This window comes from Apostichopus japonicus, chromosome 22 (genome assembly GCF_037975245.1).
Source record: "Apostichopus japonicus isolate 1M-3 chromosome 22, ASM3797524v1, whole genome shotgun sequence".
Taxonomy (NCBI): domain Eukaryota; kingdom Metazoa; phylum Echinodermata; class Holothuroidea; order Aspidochirotida; family Stichopodidae; genus Apostichopus; species Apostichopus japonicus.
Window position 1 is genome coordinate 1068608 of NC_092582.1, and position 22525 is coordinate 1091132.

The following is a 22525-nucleotide window of genomic DNA, read 5'->3' on the forward strand; positions in this document are numbered from 1 at the left end:
CTTCGGACTCATTGATGTGATTTTTAAACTTGCTCAATTCTTTTCATGCAGGGCGCATATAAAATGAGATATATTTCTTACTGGTTTTGTGTAGCTATATTAAGCTGATCATCATCATTTTTACACATATAGGCTATTGGTAATGATGGAGAATGTGCATCTCGACTTATGCGAAAATGTGTTCTTGCCACTGATAATATTTATGACTAGACTTACTTGTCGGAATACATGACAATCTGTGGACGCCATCGCACACACAGGGTCTGCCGCGTAAACAGTCGTCAGCGGTTACACATTCATTCATACATATTCGACGGAGTGCCGTAACCTGTGCTGCGTCTCTATTGCATTCTGAAACTAAAATATTAATTATCGTTAGAATCGACTGAGAATTACTTAATAGCTTTAGATGTAAACTTAGAGTTACAAATTTGAAAGATGTGAAAACCTTCCATTGGTGCTGTAAGCAATATCCTGCGGATTGGGAAGAAAATCGCGAAATCAATACGTTTGGCCTATACCCACGCACAAGAGAAGGATTCATGAAGCGTGGGTAAAATGAGATTTATTACACGGCGATATTTAGGCCTTTGTACTATACTTAACTCAGGAAATTACTCTGAGTTATGTTGTGACTTTGAGTCACTTTGATCATGGCAAGAATTATTCATACATTTTTTCTTTCGTCTTAGGTCTAATTCTTAAGTAACCGAATTTGTTTCAGGTATAGTGGCTTGCGCAAAGTGGTTAGAGGTTCATGTATCTCTCCCCACCCCCTCCTCCCTCCCCAAACACACACACAAACACCTCGATCGTCAGTCGGAATGTTAACTTTCAGTCTGGGAAATGGCTAGTCACTCCAGTGGATATAAAAACCCTTTTCAGCCTCACACTTAGATCAAGAGAATTATTAGCACAACCTTGAGAATCGCCTTCACCAATCCCCAGGCACCCCTCCCCTATAAAATTCTTGATTAGCACCTGGCCCTGTCATCAAGGTCGATGCCCTTACCACAAGAATCATCATTGGCCGCGTTCCACTTTTTAGTTTCTAGACACTCCAGATGGGCGTTACCACTTATTACGTATCCAGAAGAGCAAGAGAAATTCGCAGTTGAACCAACTGTTCTGTTTACAGGGTCGTAGATAACATTACCATTCTCCGGGGCTTCGAAAAATTCACAACATACACAGAGAACGTTTTCGGTTAGGCATGGCAGGAAGTCCAGAGCTTTTAAATTACAGTAAATACTTAACCGTTCATAGAAAAACGATTATTATTGTTTTGCTTTACAGTTACGTCCATTCCTATGTAACGTTATTTGATTATACAATGAAACAGCATAGGACGCAGAGAACATGTCACGTTAAATGGAAAGTTTTCTTTGCATCTACCTAGGTCACTGACTGGCTAATGCATACATGTCTGAGACACAAGTTGACTAAATCGTAAGCCTATGATTTACTAAGGCAGCAATATGCTTTCAGTTCGTAGAAGAAAAACCTCAAATCACCTAGTATATGGTACACATAGAGATATAACCTCCATTGAAAACGAAGGGGCCATCTTCGGGATGTTGCTAGGGTCTTGTGATTGCGGGGTTGGCTGGGAGGGGGGGAGGTGGTTAGAATATCAATATTCCAACTAGAATCATAATTTTGGAACTGGGTGGATTCGTTAGGAGAGGTGCCGTACCGCGGGTTCGAAATTTTCAGCAGTTTAACTCAAATGGGTTGTCAATTCTTTGTACCTTAAATAAGGTTAACCGGCTACTTTATTATATATAGTAATATGATGAGGTGCTAAATCAAACGCCAATTGACCATATTCAGACAATTGTAAACTGCTCGTAGTATTTTCAACTTTATTATGGGTTGTGCAGTTAGAAACAAGATTTGGGTTAATTGTATTGTCGAATTTCGTGAAATCTTGTATTCATATCAACCTAAAATTAAAAGTATTAGAAATCGCCTAATATGTCTCAGTAATATATAATCAATATTGACTCAGAAATCAGAAATATCCTGTCAAGAATGCTATCATCTTAAATTACTTAAAGAGATGTTGCATAGATAAATTTTTCAAATATCATATTTCTGACCACCGTTTTTCCAACTATTGAAGATTTAAGCCATTTATTGGGTGAGGAAACCCCCTCCCCGTAGCTGTACGTCACTGTGTCATCTGAACTAAGAACGTCCCGGCAACTTGCCTCTCTCTCCCAACCTGCCTGCTTCATTCTCTCTCTCCACCCACCCACATCTCTCTACCTCCACCTATCTCCTCCTATCTCCACCTCTCTCTCTCTCTCTCGCTCTCTCTCTCTATATATACTCATAATTGACTCATAATACTCATAATTGACAAATACGGAAATATTGTTTTAGAAAATATGTTGGAATTTTCTGTCCCAATGGGAATGTTTGCCAGCAATACTTGGCCGTGGAATGAAAAGTACACAATGTATCATAACGAAGTATGACGTCAGAGCATAAAATTGGTCGCGGATGGACTGATTTAAACTATAACTATACAGGAATCGGCTTATGGAACAAATAATATGAAGAATGGAATAGCATATAGGGGTGTTAACTCCTATAACTAGGAGTAACTAGCAGTTTTAGCTCAGTGGTTAACGCCGGTGCCTTCCAACCATAAGGTCCACAGTCGTCCAATTACAGAGTTGTTGACAATTGACAATTCATAATAATGGACGTTTAATATGAATCTAAGAGACTGACTTCGCTCATCTTGCGGCTTTGATAAGCCAGTAAGGCTTCTTTGCGAGTTCCTGCTTGCAGAAGGATATCAAATACATACAAATACCTACATATGTTTGGGGAAATGATTCGTTAGGGGTCACAAGTCTTTGTTAAGGCCCGTACGTTCACTATGGATTTGAAGTAAGAAGCAATTACAATGCATTTTAGGTTTTTGAGAAATTATCTACGTAGATTTATATGTTCGTAATCCTGCAAAATTATGACGAATTATTTTTTGTGTGATTATTAAAACTTAAGCGAAACCGAGAACCTGTTTCACATACATATCCCTCTTTATATCCCTCTCTACAAAGAGCACAGTAAAACATATAAACCTCATTGCTAGATAACAAAACATTGGGAAATCATAGTGTCTGGGGTAGTTGTGGGGACATATATGACAACGAGTTTTTTCTCAATTGAAATTACCTACGATAGTGGAAATTGGCTTGGGAAGTCTGGAGAAAAAAGGTGCAATCTAATATTGGAAGGGGGGGGGGGAGTGGCAAGAAGCTATAACCATGTAACCATTGATGCATTCTCTTCGTACAATAATATACCTCATGGCTGGGGAGTACTGGCCTGTGCAATTAATCCCGCATTAGCTGATGATAATGGTCCTAGTTTATGTTGTATCTTTAATATTTTCTTCTTTTACCGTGTGGACACTAATGTGACACCATGCTATCTCACCATAGATTTACAAACATTTGAACAAGAAATGCTATACCTTTCCATATTAAGCTGCAACATTATAATAGATAAAATGACATTAACATTTTTGGATAAACATTTTCTCTATAGTTTGAATTTCATGAACACGAGAATTATATCTAAACATATTGCAACTAAATTGTCTTAAGGCATAATGCATGTGCTCTTTCCAGATGCATTTACACACATTTAATCACTTTCAAAATGCTACGAGGATATGATTTTGACGTAAGTGTGAAAAAGAAGCTCAAACTTTGCTAATCAATCAATTTCAGTCACCAAAAAATCCTTTTAATTAAGACATTTATTAACTTCGATTTGTAGAGATTAGTCGTGTAATTCAACATTGATTTACTTTTCTCAAGATATTAAAGATAAATGCTGGAAATATTATTTCCGGTATCGTACTTGTGCTCGAAATTTGGAGGGTATTTGTCATTTCCCATTAGAGTTTAGTATATGTTTTGCCAACCTATTTTCCAGTCGATTTAAGAGATTTGTTGGTGTATTTTTGGTGTATAATTTCGTGGTATTATTTCCAAGTATAGTGTAGGATTTCCCCAACTTATCTAGGTAGTGGCCTTATCTTTATTGAAGGATCGGAGGCAAGTCGATGATTTTATTTTTGTCAGTAGGGAATTCTTTTGACGACATTGTGCATTCTGGGGCATTTTCACACAGTTAGTTAAATCTAAACAAATAGCTCAAGACGCATTGCCCGTCAATACTTTACTTAAACATAGTAATGAATTCAAAACTCCCCTGACTGTTATTAGTAAGGCCTGAAACTTAATGGAAGCACCAGGGTCGAATCAAGGATTATATAAAGAAGGAAGGTTGCCGTGAGGTCATCGAAACCGACTAACAGGTAGGGGCCAAGGGTCCTCCACTAGACAAAAGAGGCATGTTTGGTCTTTATAAGCAAGTTTCATTTAAAACATACTTTGTCTGAGGTTGAGAATATTGGAGGAGGTGAACCCTGTAGTATAATTTAGTTCTTCACCAGATGAATTAAGGGCAATATCGCCGACTAATCTATTTTCTCACGACTGACGATAGTAGGCCTAGGTGGGGACAATGTAATTAATAGCATGTATTGTAGTAAACTTCAATTCAATGTGTTTATGTTTCTTACGTGAATATGTCTACAAAATCATGACATAACGATGAATGAAACAGTGCTTGACCCGGGTCTGTGCGCTCTTTTCTTTGCTTTCGTTGTCTTTCTGTCTCTCTTTTTCTATCTCATCGCGAGTTTCGGATTTACACGATTTATCAAATTGTAATATTGCAGTCACTGAAGCGGTCTGCTTTACTCTCGGTTATTCATATATTTTAAAATCAATATTATAATGAAAGTAACGTGCATAATCTTCCTATTATGACTGTAAACCGAATGTCTCGTTAAATAACAAATGATAAGTTTCTAGCAAACTTAAAATTACCAGTGGTTATTTGGTGAATGTTATGGCCAACACCGAAACATTGTTATTTATTGAAATGAGATGTTGCTTTATTGCAAATTATAAACTTTAAAAGTCTTCGCAAAATTTAAGTTACAATGAGTATTTCAAAGGTAAGTTTTCTCTCACTTACAGAGATACAGATTTATTTTCGTGCAATTTATAATAAAAATTCCGCTAAAATATGAAAAAATAGATCGGTGCTAGACGCTTTATTACAGTTTTGTTACAATCCACGTAATATTGTAATAACTAAACGCTTAGTAAAGTTAACACTTGTCTACAAGTTAAACTGTATGGTTATGAGGTGATAACCGTTCATTACAACCATCATTACTAGATCGATGGTGGATCTAAAGTTGCTCCTTCTCCATCCATATCACTGTAGGAGATGATGATGTCTGTTGTCGATTAATCGGCTGTACAAGACGATAATGGCGGTGACCATTGCCCTTGGTAGTTACACCGTGATTCTTGGTTACTGGATGCGTGATAACCAGGGTTACATTGGAGCGTCACCTTTTCATTCAGGATATACGCACGTGGATCTAATCTATTTTCAGTTGCTCTCACGTAAGCCCACCTGCCATTTGAAACATTTCCCGGTGCAGGGCATCGGATATCTGTTGCGAACAACGAGTATAGCAGAAAAGTGGAATTAAAGTTTGTGGATGAAGATTCAAACAGGAAAATATGAAACAGTAAGGCTAAATATTATGGAATAGATTGGAATAGCATTGGGAACTTGTAGAGCTCGAATATCTGGCATGTAAAATGTCAATGTTCTGAACGGGTTAAATTAAATCATGTAAAATAATATTCCTTTACTCTTTCTCTCAAAGGACTAGCGTTAAGCATTTCTCTCAACTTACCTTGAAATTTGATTCTGATTGAGTGTCTCTGAGATCCAGCTTCACATGTGTACGTTCCGTCGTTTCCTGAAGTCGGATTACGTAACCGTAAACGTTTTAATTTGCCAGTTGAGTAAGCTCTCTGTGACGGCTGAGTTGTACTGTTCGTCGTTATAGTAGCACTGTTCGCTATACGACCTCCTGTCCGTAACTGACAGTTTATAAAGACCAAACCCACAATGGGATAAACAATGAACGTACCATCGGGTGACACTGTTTTTAATATTGTATTATCCACACCAACCTGTAACTGAGAGGTTTCTGCCGAGATAAAATACAACTGATATGATTGCATGGTAAACGGAGTGTTGATGAGCTGTTACATATGTAAACTAAATCTTCTATAGAATTCATTGTCTACATTAAAGATAATAGATACAATTGTTAAACACTAACCCAGAATATAACATTCCTCAATAACAAGAACATTTACTCGGGATACCAAGCCAAGATTGGTCTCAGATGTTGATAGATATTGAACCAAAATCAACTTACCACATCTTGGAGCTCGTTCAGTCCATTCCCCGTCAATACATTGCCTGTGGATCGGGCCATCTAATATCTGATACCTAACGTCTTCGCATCGGAAAGTGATCGTTTCACCTCCTATGAAGGATTCACCGTTCCCTATCGCTGTGGTGTCTTCTCCGACTCCGATATGTGCAATAATATTCGATAAGATATGTGGTCTCGAACAACGATTATTTTCTGCAAATATTAAATGAAAATCTCATAACTTCATATATAATCAAAATTCAAAGAAGAAATACAAAATGCAATTGTAATGGTCCAAAGGATTAATTGTCCATTGGAGTCAATTAAGCATTGACATTGTTAATTATGAATTTAATATTCATGTAACTCAAAATGCATGAATATTCGCAAATGTGAATATAATATGGATCGGCCACCAATTCATTTGAAATGACATATTACAACATATCAATGTTAAAGTTATTTTTCATAACAGTGTTAGCTTTCAAATTCTAAACACATTTCCTCAGGACAAATGTCATTTTGAATCAGTCATTAATGCCAGATTGACAAAAGCTTATAAGGCATGGTCAACATGATCGGTATTTGAAATCGCAACCAACAGATATTCCGCATAATTTGAGTATTGCCTTTAATGAATTTATTTAATCCAGCTATAATTTCTTTATTTTTGCGTTTTCTTTAAATAAAACTGGAATGTATCCTCGTCATCATCAATGGGTAAAACATATCAAATGTGGTATAAATACTATTTTCGCTTAACGCTCTTGAGCATAGTGTATGTATGGACATGTAGCGTCACTGATTTAAATGATACAGTACCATGTAGATGTTGGATTTTAATATCACAAATTGCAGAACAAATACAGCAGATAGCCAACTAAATGAGTAATACCTGGCGACATTGTTAAATGTTCCCCCAAAAAATTCCCAAAAAATATGTCTGAGCGTTTATCACTAATTAAGTAAAGTTATCGGTAAGGTCCTTGTACTTATGCAGACCCACATTCCAAATAGAATAAATATAACGGACATGGATCTACTTGTCAGGTAACAATATCATCCAATCTTTACTTCTAGAGTTATTTTATTTCAACGGTTTTCAGTTTGTGACCGTTATTACCTCACGTATGTAACCATGAACAATTGAAAAGAGCGTGGAGACAGATCCTTCTTCTGGCTGACCACTGCCAGTAGAACAATACTTTTGTATGTTAAATGACGTACGGATGACATCGCCATTAGCTTGAGCGGGCAATACTCATTTTATGCTCCAGGAACGATGGAGCTTCCGGATAGCGGGTCTTGGATTCTCAATACCTGGATAAAAGCGATTATGACGTCATAAGGGATCTATGGCGGTACCGTCTGAAAAATCTGAGTGGATTTCGGCGATTGCTAACCGATAATTTCTGATTGATGGAAAAGGTATATCATTATATGGTTTACAGAGGCTAAACGTGGAGTAACATGGGAGTCCGCACATCATTGGTAGCACCCTCCAATTTGCGAAGGATAAGTTCGGACGGTCATGGGTGGCGATTATAGAGGGAGGGGGGTATGTCCCCGCCCCCCAATATTTTAGGTGGAGGGATATAGTATCTAATATCCCCCCCCCCCAATATTTGGTGGCATATTTTTTTTAGCATATTTTTTTATGATATCGCTAGTAATTTCAAAATTGAAAATTCTTAGATGCAACTTAAAAGGCCTGGGAAGTGACATTTCCAGCGATCTGGAAGGCGTTTTCGGCCAAAATTTTCTTTTTCGCTTCGCGCCAACTTATGGTGGCGATACGCTTAGATAGTTTGCCTATAAGCTTCGCCCCTCCCTTGGCAAATCCCTCGCAAGGCGCATGTCTAACCGTGTCACAATTTGTTACTATATATGACCGAAAGTAGTTTTTACTTTTTTTTTCGAAATGAAAAAGGAAAATAGAGCTGTAGCAACAAAATTTAAATATATAAACAATCAGCCTAATTTATTTGATTTATTCAACCAACTATTATGAAGACAGTGTACACGTCACAATTGAAGACGGTTTTATATACATGGGCGGCGATCATGTTGTCACTCATGATTATTATCATATAATGTCTGTACATCTCTTGTGTAATGTAAGTACGTACAATCATATATATGATCCACTTCGACATGGGTTCACTGGGTGTCCATTTTGCCTGTGTCCTACAAGATTTCTAACTGCAGGCGCGAAGCCAAGGGGGGGCGGATGGTAAAGACCGCCCCCCCAGCTTCGAGCATATTTTTGTGGAATTTGTTTATGATATCGAAGTTTTATAGTAGCCGTTATAAGAGGTTTTAATATTTGTACACCAATAAATTAACTGTGTCTGTATTTTCGAAAATTCCAACATTCTTCATCATATTTCCCTCTACTCGTGCAATTTTGACCGGTCTGTTAGGGGTTGAAGGGTTTTTTTTTTCTATATTGGTTGTCCATAGATGAAATTTTGTGCAACATTATGGGTATGTTTTGAAGTGAATTTATTATTCAAGTTCTGAACAAACAATGGTCTTAAAACCTTGAAAAGTGGGGTTGACGGGTATTGTGGGGTGTTACGTAGAATTACCTACAAAAGCAATGATCCACAGGAGATGCGATGAGGTCGAACATGATGTGTGACTGATTTGGAAAAGCTTGGTTCTCAGGCAAAAGTGTACATCTGGTTGGTCATTTTCAAGCCCGAGAAGTGCCATTTCCGGTGATCTGGGGGGCTATCAAAACCAGAAAATTTTTTGTACGCTACGCGCCAACCAATGGTGGCGCTCCGCTTAGATAGTAATTCGCCTCCATCCAAGCAAATGTCCTCCCTAATATTTCAAACAAATCGCCGCCCCTGCCCGGGACGGTGTTAGTCCTCTTTGATGATGATGTCATATGTCATATCGGTAACCTCTTCTCACACTTGATAAGGGCCAGACAGCCAGTTCCAGCGACTGGATGTTGGAATGAAAGATTTTGCCTTTGGCCTGGGTAAGCAGGTGCGGTGAGTCCGACATGCTGGGTGAAGCTTCACACAGAACATCGAGGAGAAGAGGAAACCATGGTCTCCTGTGCCATCTGGGAGAGACACAGAGGAGGGTAGGGGGAAGCTTACATTCGTTCCGAGTTATGGACATCGCGTCGACTGCCCAGACCTGCGGATGAAACGTCCTGAAGCAGAAAGTCGGGAGTTAGGCATTTTCAAGTGATGAAACGAGGTCGATGTTCTGGCAATCGACTATGTTAAACAGTTATTTTGCAGGTCTGTTATTCCAGTGACATTCCACCGGGTTTGTGTTTCTCCTGGATAGAGCATCTGCTACCTGTTTCTCCTTCCTCGAAATGTGAGAAACTCTAAGGAGAATGTAGTTCTGTTGACGCCAGTTTAATTGGTTCAAGATTTCCTGACTCAGGCGAGTTGACCACGTTCCCCCTTGTTTATTGATATAGGCAACTATTGTCGTATTGTTCCCCCAAATTTACTGGTTTGGGGCTTTACGAGCGATAGTACTTACCCACTCCACATCTGCACTTCCCATCTACCCAACTACACATTCAATGGAACGTTTAATGAATATGGAGACTCAGTTTTCACAAAAAAATTGATGTCACATCGCTGAGGTAGTCTAATGACGTCCCTGCCTTCTCAGAAGATTGTAAATTGTTCTAATATAAGGAGTGGTAACATTCAACCGGGGAAATATTATGCCAACACCAGGGGAGTACACTTACCTCCTTTATAACAACAAACACACATAAAGGCATTTGTTGGCACATTATTGCGCCGTGAGCTTAATATAAACTAACTTAACAATTCGATGCCTATTTTCTCTCTGATAAAGGACTCCCAGACACCCGTATACGAGAAGCGGCTTCAACGTCACCAGGGAAACACACTTCCTTTCAAAGCATTTATTTGCTTCTGGCCCATCAATAGTGGTTCAGTTTCTACCTACCTAAATCATCCAAAGGATTGTTAGAACTGCTCCACACCTTGGTAGTCTTCAGTAGCCACTGGCAGTGTTGCGCAAAACTTTCAACCAAGCGAGGAAATGTAGGTATGCATGTTCATGATATAATTCTAAGTAGCTTATAACGTTATATTTTATGACAGATAGCTTGAGAATAACAACAAACCTTCATTTTTGTTATGAAAAGACACAGTGGGCCATATTTGAATGTATGGCAGATTCGGCTGTGCCTGAACATGACTGCTTCACCAACCTAAATGAAGCCTTAAAATATTTGGAATTTACAGCTTTTAAATCTATGGGCCTTCGTCTATACCTACTGTTGAATAACATCAAAAGTTTAATAGCCTTCTTTAATTTCATATCACTAGAAGATTATTGAAAACTTGCATCCACCTTTAGAGCATAAAAAGGGCAATCTGTGTCAGTGTAGTTAATGGTGGGCTTTTGTCAGTGAAGTTGAAAGTAACATCATACCATCATATCTAAAACCTCCAAACAAGTAACGTTTCTACTGAATGGTGCATGATTATGAGGTCCAACGATTAGTATGCATGTACTGGAACAAGCATGTATTGGTAATTTGACTCTTGACCTATCATGTTTTACTTTATAACTAGTATCAAGGTAGCACTACCATGTTTGTTTTCTATTATACAGTGTAACAGCCTGAGAACTTATAAGACATATCGTTAGTTAGGATGTGTTCCGTGAACAAGAATTTCAATATATTTTAGATATATAGAATACAATACCATTATCCTGAATTGAAATCAAATAGTAGATGACATTCCATGATGCCTTCATCACTTTGTATATACAACATGCAATACACAAGGTTTAAGAACAATGTTGCTTTTGTCTTGTAACATTTTTTGCGTGTATGTACCTCTTTAAAATGATAGAAATATGTATACGTCAGCATGATAGCAGTGGTTTGAGGTTTAAGTGCGACACAGACCTGGTTCAGTCACTTTAGTGGATCGGTTTTATAGCAATTCGGGAGTTAATATTGTGTGCGACTCAACCTTTCAGATAAACTTCCAAAGAATAAATAGGAATAATACATATATGCTATGCTGTATAACCCAATATTTATGATTTCTAACATCGATCAACAGGAGACATAATAGCTGCACATGGTCAAAAGTCCTTTCCATGAGTCCCTGTTTTTCAAAGCAAGATGCCAGATTGTCTCTTACCACATGTTGGGGTACGTCCGGTCCATTGTCCCTCAATGCATTCAATACTATTCGCACCGACTAAAGTCATATCATCTTCACACCAAAACGTTAGTCTTTCACCTTCGGAGAAGGACACATGGTTCGCTATTGGCAAATTATTTTCTCCGAGTGCGATAACATGCGTATTGATCGCGGGCCTCGAACAAACAGGGGTTACTGGAGAAGAAAAGTAAGATGAATCAAGTACATGTGTGTTCGCAAGGTAGCTAAATAGAGTCCTTGCTTATTGACAGCAATTGGTATTTTCAAGAAGCCGATGAACTTTTCGTGGCTTAGTAACATATTGGGAACATATAATCATGATACCTCTGTGACGGTTAATTATACTGTTGAAGATGGATCACTTTTTTTTCCATTTGAAAAAGCTACAGATGCTGTATATTTAATAGGCCAAGAACACTTACCTTCAAATGTGACGCTTATTGAATGACTCAATCCACTACTCAAACAGGTGTATATTCCATTATCTTCTGCTGTAGGGTTTATAATTACAAGACGAAAGACAGAAGTGTCATCGGATCGTTCTCCCTGTGTATCTTCGCCGTCCTTTCTTATTCGTGTATCACCACTTAACTGTGCACTGTTTAGTCGATTCCTGCAGCTGATTGTCACCTCATCAATCGGGGTTACCAATACAAACTGGCCTGATGGACTAATTGTTAATGAAGTTGTCGGTGATATGTCCATATGTAACTGGGAGATATCTGTAAAGGCGTAAAATAATATCAGCAATAACTTGGTTATCATCTGATCATGTTAAACCAGCTGCCAGCGTTTACACGTTATTATAATAATACTGATAGTAATAATAATATTTTTTCCACATCTCATTTATTCACGAATATTATACATGTTTATGGTACACCTACTATAATTAGAGTTCTGATAACAACATAGGTATGTCATCTGAATGATAAAAAGTAATTATTTACATAATGTGAAAATTGAGTATTTCTTCTCTTCTTATACCGATTTACATATACACATCCAAAAAAATATACCTTCAGTGACAACAAAACTCACGCATACACTTACATACGGGATACATACACATACATAGACAAACTACAGACACTTACGTACATAAACACCCAAAGACATCTATATCAATGTATATAATCAATGTATACAATTCTTATTCTTCTAATTATAATTATAATTAGAATTATAATTATAATTAGATTTATAATTAGAATTCTAATTACAATTTTAATTCTTATTCTTCTAATTAGAATTCTAATTCTAATTCTTATTTTAATTCTAATTCTAATTAGAATTAGAATTCGAATACTAAAGTAATTAGAATTCTAATTCTAATCCGAATTTCGAATTGTAATTCTAATTTAATTAGAATTCTAATTAGAATTAGATTAAGAATTCTAATTAGAACTATAATTAGAATTAGAATTCTAATTAGAATTCTAATTAGTTCTAATTAGAATTAGAATTAGAATTTAAATTTAATGAAAATAGCGGCTTCTCCACTCTTTACTTCTTGCTTTATTGAAGAGGACACTATTGAACATTTACTCTGGTTCTGTCATGTGACGTCTAATTTCCTTTTACATTGCGAACAGAAATTTTTTGGTAGACAGTTTATCTGCTCAAAAAAAGATCTTTTCTTCGGTAAACTGGTAACAGGTTACGACCCATTGAATTTGTTTATCCTTCACATCAAATACTTTATCTTGAATTGTAAACAAAACAATGTTAAGCCTGACTGCTACAATTTCTTCTATAAAATGAAATTTATTCTTAACGTTGAGAAGCACATTGCCTCGAAGCGAAACTCTACTAGCTCTGCTCGTAGAAAAAACATGGCATTAAAGATTGCTTTTCTCATTCAATCAATGAACTTTACGACTCTTGACTTAACCTCTGCTTATCATCTATGTTTTTTTGGATATGTATACATATATTTCGGTATAAGTGGTGAAGAAGAAATACTCAATTCAGAATCAATTTTCACATGATGTTAATAGTTCCTTTGTATTATTCAGATGACATACCCATGTTGATGAGACGGGGAAAAAAGAAAAAAATGGAATTATAATTGGAAATATAATTATATAATTATATAACTATATAATTATATTATTATCTTATTATATAATTATAAAGTAATAATAATTATAATTTTTTCCTTCGTTTATTTATCGTTTATCATCAATGTGATCAGAAACTTGCATATGATTTGTAACATCAATTCTTGATTTTTATATGTATATTACACGGAACAACATTGCGAGAATATGTTAAAGAAGCAAACAGATAGGGTTATAGAAAAGAGATTCGAAAAAAGGCCTAATTGAATAAATCAGTTTGGTTAGTTTGGTTTGGAAGGACCTGAAAGAGCAAAACAAGCTGTGAATATGCAAACGTTTTCACAATCACAGTACGGCCGATCGGGGTCAGACATCTACATGCCCAAACACTTAAGCACTTTTTAAGACGAGAAAGCTTAGATATATAATTCAAACGGAAGAGATCATTTTTAGTAAGAGAAATGCCTAATAACTTCACGGACCCAAGAGTGAATCTGATATTAAACTGTTGAATAAAAGCCGGACAATGAGAGGCAAGCGGACCAAGCGGGAAAAGATTCGACTTGGTTAAGTTAGTCGTCATTCCTGAGGCTAGTCTCAGTTTAAAAGGTTCTTGAATTATCCCTGCCTTACCCCTCTCTCAAACGGAAAAACAGCCCGTAGAAAAATCATTGTTACATACACAAGCACCAGTATTTTTGTAAAAGACATTCACCCACTAGACCTATAGTACTATAGCTCTCAGAAGAGGATTGCCATCAAAAATAAAGAAGTCAGGATCATGCAATACGCTGATGACAAAAACCCTTTTTCTCGATAATAGAAGAACCTCTTTAAGGGAGGCATTGAACATTCTTAATCAATGGAAAATATGAAAGAATTGAATGCGACTTTCACTAATTTAACGTCCAAAGGCTGGCATCAATTTTTCGAAATGCCTTATTACCCTGTTTTTGAGGCTAAAATTCAGTATTTTCAGTTCAAATTTATTCATAGAATTGTTGCCACGATAAGGCTAATTCTGTCATTGATGGGTAAAAGAGATTCCGATCTTTGTACTTTTTGTAACATCGAAACTGATATTATTGAGCACTTCATTGAGAAGCAGTTTTTTTTTTCAAAGCAAGATATCTGTTTTGGTTACAACTACGGGAAAAGACATCCCTACAATTTTCTCATACTTCATATGAAATACCATATTTATGATTGCAAACGAATTGAACGAAATCCAATTATAAATGAGTTTTTCTTTAAATTTAAATTCATAATTAGTATTGAAAGGTTCAACAATCTGAGAACTTGCAGATAAGGAAAATAAGTTACTTTTGTGGAGCTGTGAAACGCCTTTTCCTTATGTCCTGATTTATTCAATTAGGCTTTTCTTCGATTCTCTTTCCTTTTACCCTATCTGTTTGCTACTTGTAAATGTTCTCGCAAAGTGTAGTTCCGTGTAATATACATATCAAAAATGAAGAATTTATGTTACAAATCATATGCAAGTTTCTGATCACATTGATGATAAACGATAGATAATAATAATTAAAAAATAAAAAAATAACAAGAGCATCAATGATGCAGTATCTCAATACTGGAAGTTTTAATTTTGATTCCTAATTTCAAATCTTTGCTCTGTCTCTACAATTATCAATATCAATCATGGTACAACAAATATATAACTTGCATTTTTGCTACTTTGCCACAAATAGTCTCTGCAGGTTACACTTTATCCTGCTAGTCTTGCATTTAGCGCTCATTGCCTGTTAGTCGAAAGAACGACGTTGCAAGGTTTAGTAATGTCATAGAATATTTAAGAACTTGTTTTTTATGTGGTATCCTTCATCTTGGGTCAGTCTCTGTTGGACTTTTTGGTCATATAGTTTGACGTCAATGACAACGGCCAAATTAGAAGAGGCGAACAACTCGACCATATTCTTGATGCCTGCCTTGAGAGCTAGGCCTATTGACCTACTGTATGTTACTGTAGACTGTAGTGGTGACTACCATCAAAACTGTGTCCACTTCTAGATATCAAAACAACCCACGTTTTTCCATCTCAATTTTTCTTACATGAAGATTTCATGGATTTATGACTTGGAAAAAATAATGTAAAAGAAGATTACAAGTTTTTATATGCAAGTGATGGGTGGCCTCCTCCTCCCCTAATAGCCACCTCAGTTCCTCTCCATTTTGTTATTTTATTTTAATTCTTTGTACATTTGATGTCAAACATTACAGGTTCAAAAGAAAGCTAAACATACTTCTTATAACCTTATACATCTTATATCCTTATAAATAAAACATAACCTTATTCAATTTTTATAGTCTTATAAAAGTTGTGATGATATGGCCGGCTCCTCTTTTATACGTACCCATCAACAAAATTACCCTGGTCCTTCCTAGGAAAAGCTGTCTGAACACCAGTACAATGCTAATGTGGCTATCACTGAAAGCCTAATAGGCCTAGGCTAGCCTATATATATGTTTTTTTAAATGCACTAGGCCTACAGTAAGTAGCCTTCAGAAATACAAGAATGTGTATACGTAATTATACAAAATGCATGAAGGGCAATCAAACAAACTTATCATGGCCCTTGCTCTGAAAAGCTACCTGAACACCAGTACTATCCTTAAATGGATGTTACAAAAACGAAGGCCTAATATAAATTAAATGCACTACGTAGAATTTAGCAGTACAGAATTTGTATATGTAATTAGCATGCAATACACTACACCTGGCGTACCTAACTACAGTACAGACAATTGGTCGCGAGGGTAGCCATTTTCGTATATCTAACATGTAGCTGCCATGAGTCAAAGCCAATCTGCTACAAAACAGACTTGGGGGCGGGGCTTAATCATCAAAAACGGAACTTTTTACTAAAAGTAGGGGCGGCAGCTCAGTATTGTTTTAAGAAAGAAAAATCATTTAAACATCAAATAAAGCAAATAAAAGCCATAAAATGTCATATACAGCTAGTAAAATTCTTATTAATACCTACCTGTAAACAACAAAATGAAAGTTTAAAATGTTAATAAAATATATAATACATAGGACCCTATCTTAGACGATACCACTGTTGACAGACAATTCTATTATATTCTCTTTCATAAAACATAAGTTTTGGAGCGTGTGCAAAAATGGGTTGTTTAAACTGTATTTCGGTCCAAATTGGCCCGATTTAGACATAAATCGGTGAAAAAGTCATAAAATGAGATAAAATTCTCGAATAAAAAATAGTAACTTTTGTTGGCCTATATGATATATGCTTGCTCTGAAAATTCCAGAGAAAAAGAACTTTATATGAAGACGCTGAAAAATTGTTAAGAGAAGAGAAAGTCCCACTTACTGTTACAATATCTCTATACATGTAATGTATTGAGATAAAAATAATAATGATAAAAATAAAAACATTCTCCGTTTATTTATCTAAATTATATCTTTATACTAATTATTTGATTTTAATGAAACAGCTTAAGGCACATTGAGGAGTTGAATTATTTCAAGAACAGTCTCAATATTCAATGTAGTAGCTATAGACACATTGAGGATTGAAAGTACTTCAAGAATAACTCCAGAATTTATGTAACAGCTATAGACACATTTCTCCCAAGTAGTGCAATTACCTCAAGAACAGTCTCAAGTGTAACGAGGGCCGTCATGATCTTTAAATGAATTTCTTGCGCACCAATAGTCACGTATTTATATGTTATCCGACAGGCAACCATGGTAGGAAACCATGATTTAATAATACGTTTCATAATAATGAAACAGTTCGCGTTTGGTGTGAAATATAGAAATGCTTCAAAACGGATAATTTCATTCAACACATAAATGATATACATGGTTCTCTTGGGGGTAATCATTTTTTTTAAATATTAAGAAAGCTATCTGAGATGTTTATTGCAGTTGCGTTTACGACTTTCATAGATATGTGATTTTTGAAGTCTTCCACTTTGTATTTGAAAGTATATTTATATATTGAATATATCACTCTCAATCTGTTACCATTTATCTGCAGCAAAAGACAAAATGATTGACAGCCTTTTAGATATTCATGTTTGTTATAAATAAATCACAATGCTGAAAATTAACTTACATTGTCATGTACTTATGCGTAGATGTAGGTAGCCGGCAGTGGCGTAGGAAGGTACTTTTGAGTGGGGGGGCTGAAGACTGATGGCCGGCCTGGGGGAGGGGTCTAAGGGGAGGGGGTGTCCCCCTCCCCTTTGGAATTTTTTTGCATTTCCAGGTGGCCTCAGATGCAATTTGGTGCAATATAGCACACTTCAACTCCCACTCCATTTTGTAAAGAATTTTGCATTTTCACCTGGCCTTAAATGCAATTTGGTGCTCCAAATGAGATTTTTTTCTCATTTGGAAATGAAAAAGGGGTTTTCTGACTTGCGGAGCGGGGGGGGGGGGGGGGGGGGGGCGGAATGATACTTCCGCCCCCCCCCCATATTTTTCACTGGGGGGCTGGCGCCCCCCCCCCCCCCAGCCCCCCGGTTCCTACGCCCTTGGTAGCCGGTACTCATAGCTGGTACAGCTACTACCGTACATGTCCCACAACCGTACATTGGTATTACTATTTTGTGTTCGTAACACGGTAACATGTATTACAGGTGGCATTGTAACTTCTGCAAAGCTGTTAACTTATTCCTATCTAAGACTAAGAACTGTGCGACTGGACAAGGAGTCTATGAAGATGAAAATGTCTACTAGATGAAGTAAAGAAGGTACGGTACCGCTTGATTCGAGTTCACACCTCTCCTTACATTACGCCAATTCTTCATGGCGAGAGAAAGGCCATATTTGGATATAACCATAGGCCTACTTACAGCATAAAACGACATGATACTACTTCATTGTAGAATCGCGTATTAATGAACTCGCACTAACTGGATGGTACAGCAACTACTGTTCGTGTTCCACAACCGTGCATAAGTAATGACTACTTTGTTCGTAACACGGTAATATGTGTTACAAGTAGCACCAGCAGTTACTGTACTACCTTTGTCTGTAATTTAAAGTACCACAAGCCGAACGCGTATTGTGTTGCGAAGTTTTTACCGTTATTTCAGTGTTTGTGAATGATTTATGTTGTATCTGGTCAACATTGTAAATGCTGCATTAAATCGAAGTTAATTTGGAACCCTTTCAAGTACAATCGTGCGCGGCACCTAAGCTCAATTTTGGTCGCAAACATGCAAAGCAGGATACGTTAATATTATAAGTGTTAAAATACCTTTCACTAACACTCCCGGCACCTGTTGGTGCACGTTCACTTTATTGTGTTCATGCAGTTTTCCTTACCACACCTTGGAGCACTACCAGTCCATACTCCGTGGGTCCATGTTCCACGTTGGCATCGCCTTCTGTTATGACCGACGTGTAATTGATATCGTGGATCTTCACACTTTGAATAAATCTCTTCAGCTTGATTGAACGCTGTGCGATCGCCGATTGGATCATTGTTCTCTCCGACGAAGTAAAGAACATTGGGGTTGATTTGTGGCCTTGGACAACCTGCGTACCAATTAACAATATATTTCAAATATATTAAACTTAGTAAAGGGTTGATAATGTTTAAAAGGTACAAAGGCAATCTCTTTAAGTAAAGAACACATCCCGAAGGTCCAGATACAGACCATTGCCTTTCCAAATGGTCTACCATTCAGATGCAACATTAAAATATATATATTTTTGTTCAAAGTGAAACATCGAGGATGCACACGGGTACATGTGCCCTCTTTACTATTGCAATAGTAAAGAGGGTCAAGACGGTTAAAAAATGTATTCTTATGACAAAATTATCATATAAAAATACAGAAATTCCAATGATGGACACCAACGTATCCTTCAAAATATTAGTCAGGGGTTCTCGACAATAACGTTTAACCCTCGTGCTGCACTCAGTAAATGACACTGCACTCTACAAAGCTTTAGACAATAAATGTTTACAAACACGGATTATATCACAAACGATTGTTACCAAAGACAGCGAAGACAGTCCTCGTTGTGAAAGAAACATTTGCAAAAGTTTGATTATTTAGGTGGGCTTTCGGTTTTAATAAACTATTTTTGACAGCAGTATAAAACTTGATAATTGTATTAAAAACGTCAGTATATAACAGCACTTACTTGATCCACAATACGACAGCATCTCCCTGTGTCCTGTGTTGCGATAATCAAATTTACCTGTGTTCTGATCACACGTATAATAGTGGCTTCCAAAGAGACTGTTGCCAGTGTTACATAATACACTCAAATGTATATCCCTGAAGCAGCTACCAGGATCAATTGTACGATAGTTAATGCCTGACCGTAGATATATACCATATCTACCATTCGCTAATGATCTAGGAACAACACATCCATTGTCACATGGATCACCTGACGAGAAATTAAGTCATAAATATAATCATGGTGAATCTGACGCATTATGGAATACGTTTAGAGCAATTCTTTAACTTCATTACTTTTTAGACTTGCCCGAACCAGAGGGGGGGGGGGGTATTTAGGCTTTGACGTTGTTTACACAATTGACTACTACAATCTACTACCTACTAAACTACCGAATTTCCTTATTTCTATTATGCCTGTTAATGTAGATCTTGATATTCATGTTTACAATATGTTTATTTTCGCCTAGTTGAAATACCACTGGATGCATTAAATGAGACAAAGTTACGTTATGAGCTTTTCTTTCAATAAATAATTGGAGAGTTAATAGTTAACCAATATTAATGCTATGATGTCCTTAAAGTTCACGGTTTTGGAAACTGTTATTTTGTTGTACTGTTATGAAACTTATATTTGGCTTATAACCGGTGTTACAATCTTTACATAATCTTTCAGTCAAAGATGTATATGTAACGTATCATCAACAACAACACAAATATCGCAGGGAATAGAATATAGAACAGTGTTAGGGCTACATTTTTTACTTCACATTACAACCAAATCAATTAGAATTAGTCCATATGTTCATTTCAGTGAACAAATACAAGTTCTCCTCAGCAATTACAGGCCTTATTAACTTGTTGTAAAAACAATTGCTGTAAATGAGCTTCCATCAGGGGCAGTGGATTGTTGCTTGTGAAGTTCACTTCCGGTTAGTGAATACATTTCTTAGTGAACATTGTGTTAAATGTTTTGAAATTTACAAAGACCCTCTGAACTTAAGTGTTTCATTGTTTTATATTTCTACCTGGTCAGTATCTGAGATAACAGCTTTGCTGTTTTTCTAGTTTCCTTCATAGTAACCTTACTATTTTAATGAAATATTTGTATTAATCTTGTATAAACATATGAGAAATAAATTTGAAATTAAAAATTATGTATTCCTGTGTTCAAGGGAGCTGCGTTGCGATAAAATGTTCTCTAAAATTCTTACAAAACTGATAAAATGATTCATCATGACAGTACACATTGTGTTTACTACATTTTATAGAATATTTAGTGTTCAAGTTTGACTACAGCTTTACCATGCATTAATGGTAATACTGATATCGCGACAGCACGACGGAAGAAGAAGAGGAAGAAATACCTAATAGATCTCCAAAGATCTGAACTTCACATAATACGAGAGGATCGGATGATCCAGTATGATCCACACTGACAAAGCGACCTTCAACATTTCCATTCACTGTAATTCTAACTGGATTACTGCTGACATCGGTTACACGACCTACGGGGGAATTTTGATTGGTCTCAGATCCTGCTTCCTGTCCAACTCTTACTTCTGCATTTAAGAGTGTGTTCTGATCATCTAAAGGTACAAATTTGAGATGTTATTAACTCTGTTTTATTTCATTCATTTTTGAAAATGCTAAATCAGAAGGAATGCAGCAACAACGAAGAGTATAGAAGTCATTTTGATGTTAGCGTGACTGTATAGGACCTCTAAGATAATTAAGTTCCATAGCTGTGATAGTTGTACACCAGGGGCGTATCCAGGATTTTCCAATAGGGGGGGCGCCAGGCATGAATGATCGCCGTCCTGGGGGATGGGTCTAAGGGGAGGGGTGGACAAATTTTGCTTTCGAAGAAGGGCTGAAATGCAAAATGGTGCCATATGTGACCCATTTTTCGACCTTAAAAATAAGCAACAGGCGCGGCGGAATGGAAAAATTATTGGGGGGGGGGGTAATGTGTGGAGACTATCTAAGCGGAGCGCCACCATCGGTTGGCGCGGAGCGTACAAGAAAATTTTCGGTTTTTTCAAACCCCCAGATGGCCGGAAACGGCACTTCCCGAGTGTTTTATGCTGCGAATACCTAGCCCTAAAATATGGGTCTCAAGCCTGCAATTTCTCAGATTGCACGTAAAAGTGTGTAAAAACATTGTAATTTGTATGGTGTTTTAAGAGAGTAGCTATTACTCGTAGTGTACTCGCAAAGACGTTTTTGAGTGTAGTAAGGGCAGTGGCGGAGCTAGGGGTATTGGTCAGGGGGGCAAGAATGGTCTGTAGGGGCGCTTTCGACACTATCTAAGCGGAGCGCCACCACAGGTTGGCGCGGAGCGTACAGAAAATTTTTGAGTAAAGTTACTCCCTAGATTGCAGGAAATGACCCTTTCCGGGCCTTGCTAATTTGCAGATAAACGGAGAACAAATAGGTGTCGTCGCCATTTTGTCGGAAAATTACACCAACAGAATATGACAAATGTCAATAGGTATATGAGAGCGCAATAAAATATTCAATAATCACGAATAAGTTAAAAGTAGTGAAAAGCTGAAAAGGGCGCCAGCAGTCAAATTGAGTCCGTCAGGAGGGGGGGGGGATCCGCCCCCTGACTGTATATATGGACGCTCCGCCACTAAGTAAGGGGATGTTGGAGAACTGGCTGAAATGAGGCAAGTCATTGGCCTAAGACGAAGTTGTGTTACGCTTACCGGTACTCACACTAACTG

General features: G+C 37.0%; 1 protein-coding gene across 7 annotated transcripts in view; it reads right to left on the bottom strand.

The window, feature by feature from the left end:
- Nucleotides 1-1832: 1832 nt before the first annotated feature.
- LOC139964061 (sushi, von Willebrand factor type A, EGF and pentraxin domain-containing protein 1-like) overlaps nt 1833-22525 on the bottom strand; it is a 64930-nt gene continuing 44237 nt past the window's right edge. For 6 of the 7 annotated variants that reach the window (XM_071965407.1, XM_071965411.1, XM_071965406.1 and 3 more), the window contains 8 exons: nt 21161-21382; nt 19753-20004; nt 18925-19137; nt 11970-12269; nt 11524-11721; nt 6347-6559; nt 5813-6112; nt 1833-5563 (listed from right to left, as the gene is read on the bottom strand). In XM_071965407.1, the coding sequence (XP_071821508.1) occupies nt 5352-5563; nt 5813-6112; nt 6347-6559; nt 11524-11721; nt 11970-12269; nt 18925-19137; nt 19753-20004; nt 21161-21382 (1910 nt within the window). In that variant the 3' untranslated portion in view covers nt 1833-5351. The remainder of the gene's footprint in view (nt 5564-5812; nt 6113-6346; nt 6560-11523; nt 11722-11969; nt 12270-18924; nt 19138-19752; nt 20005-21160; nt 21383-22525) is intronic. The other variant, XM_071965408.1, reaches the window with a different exon arrangement.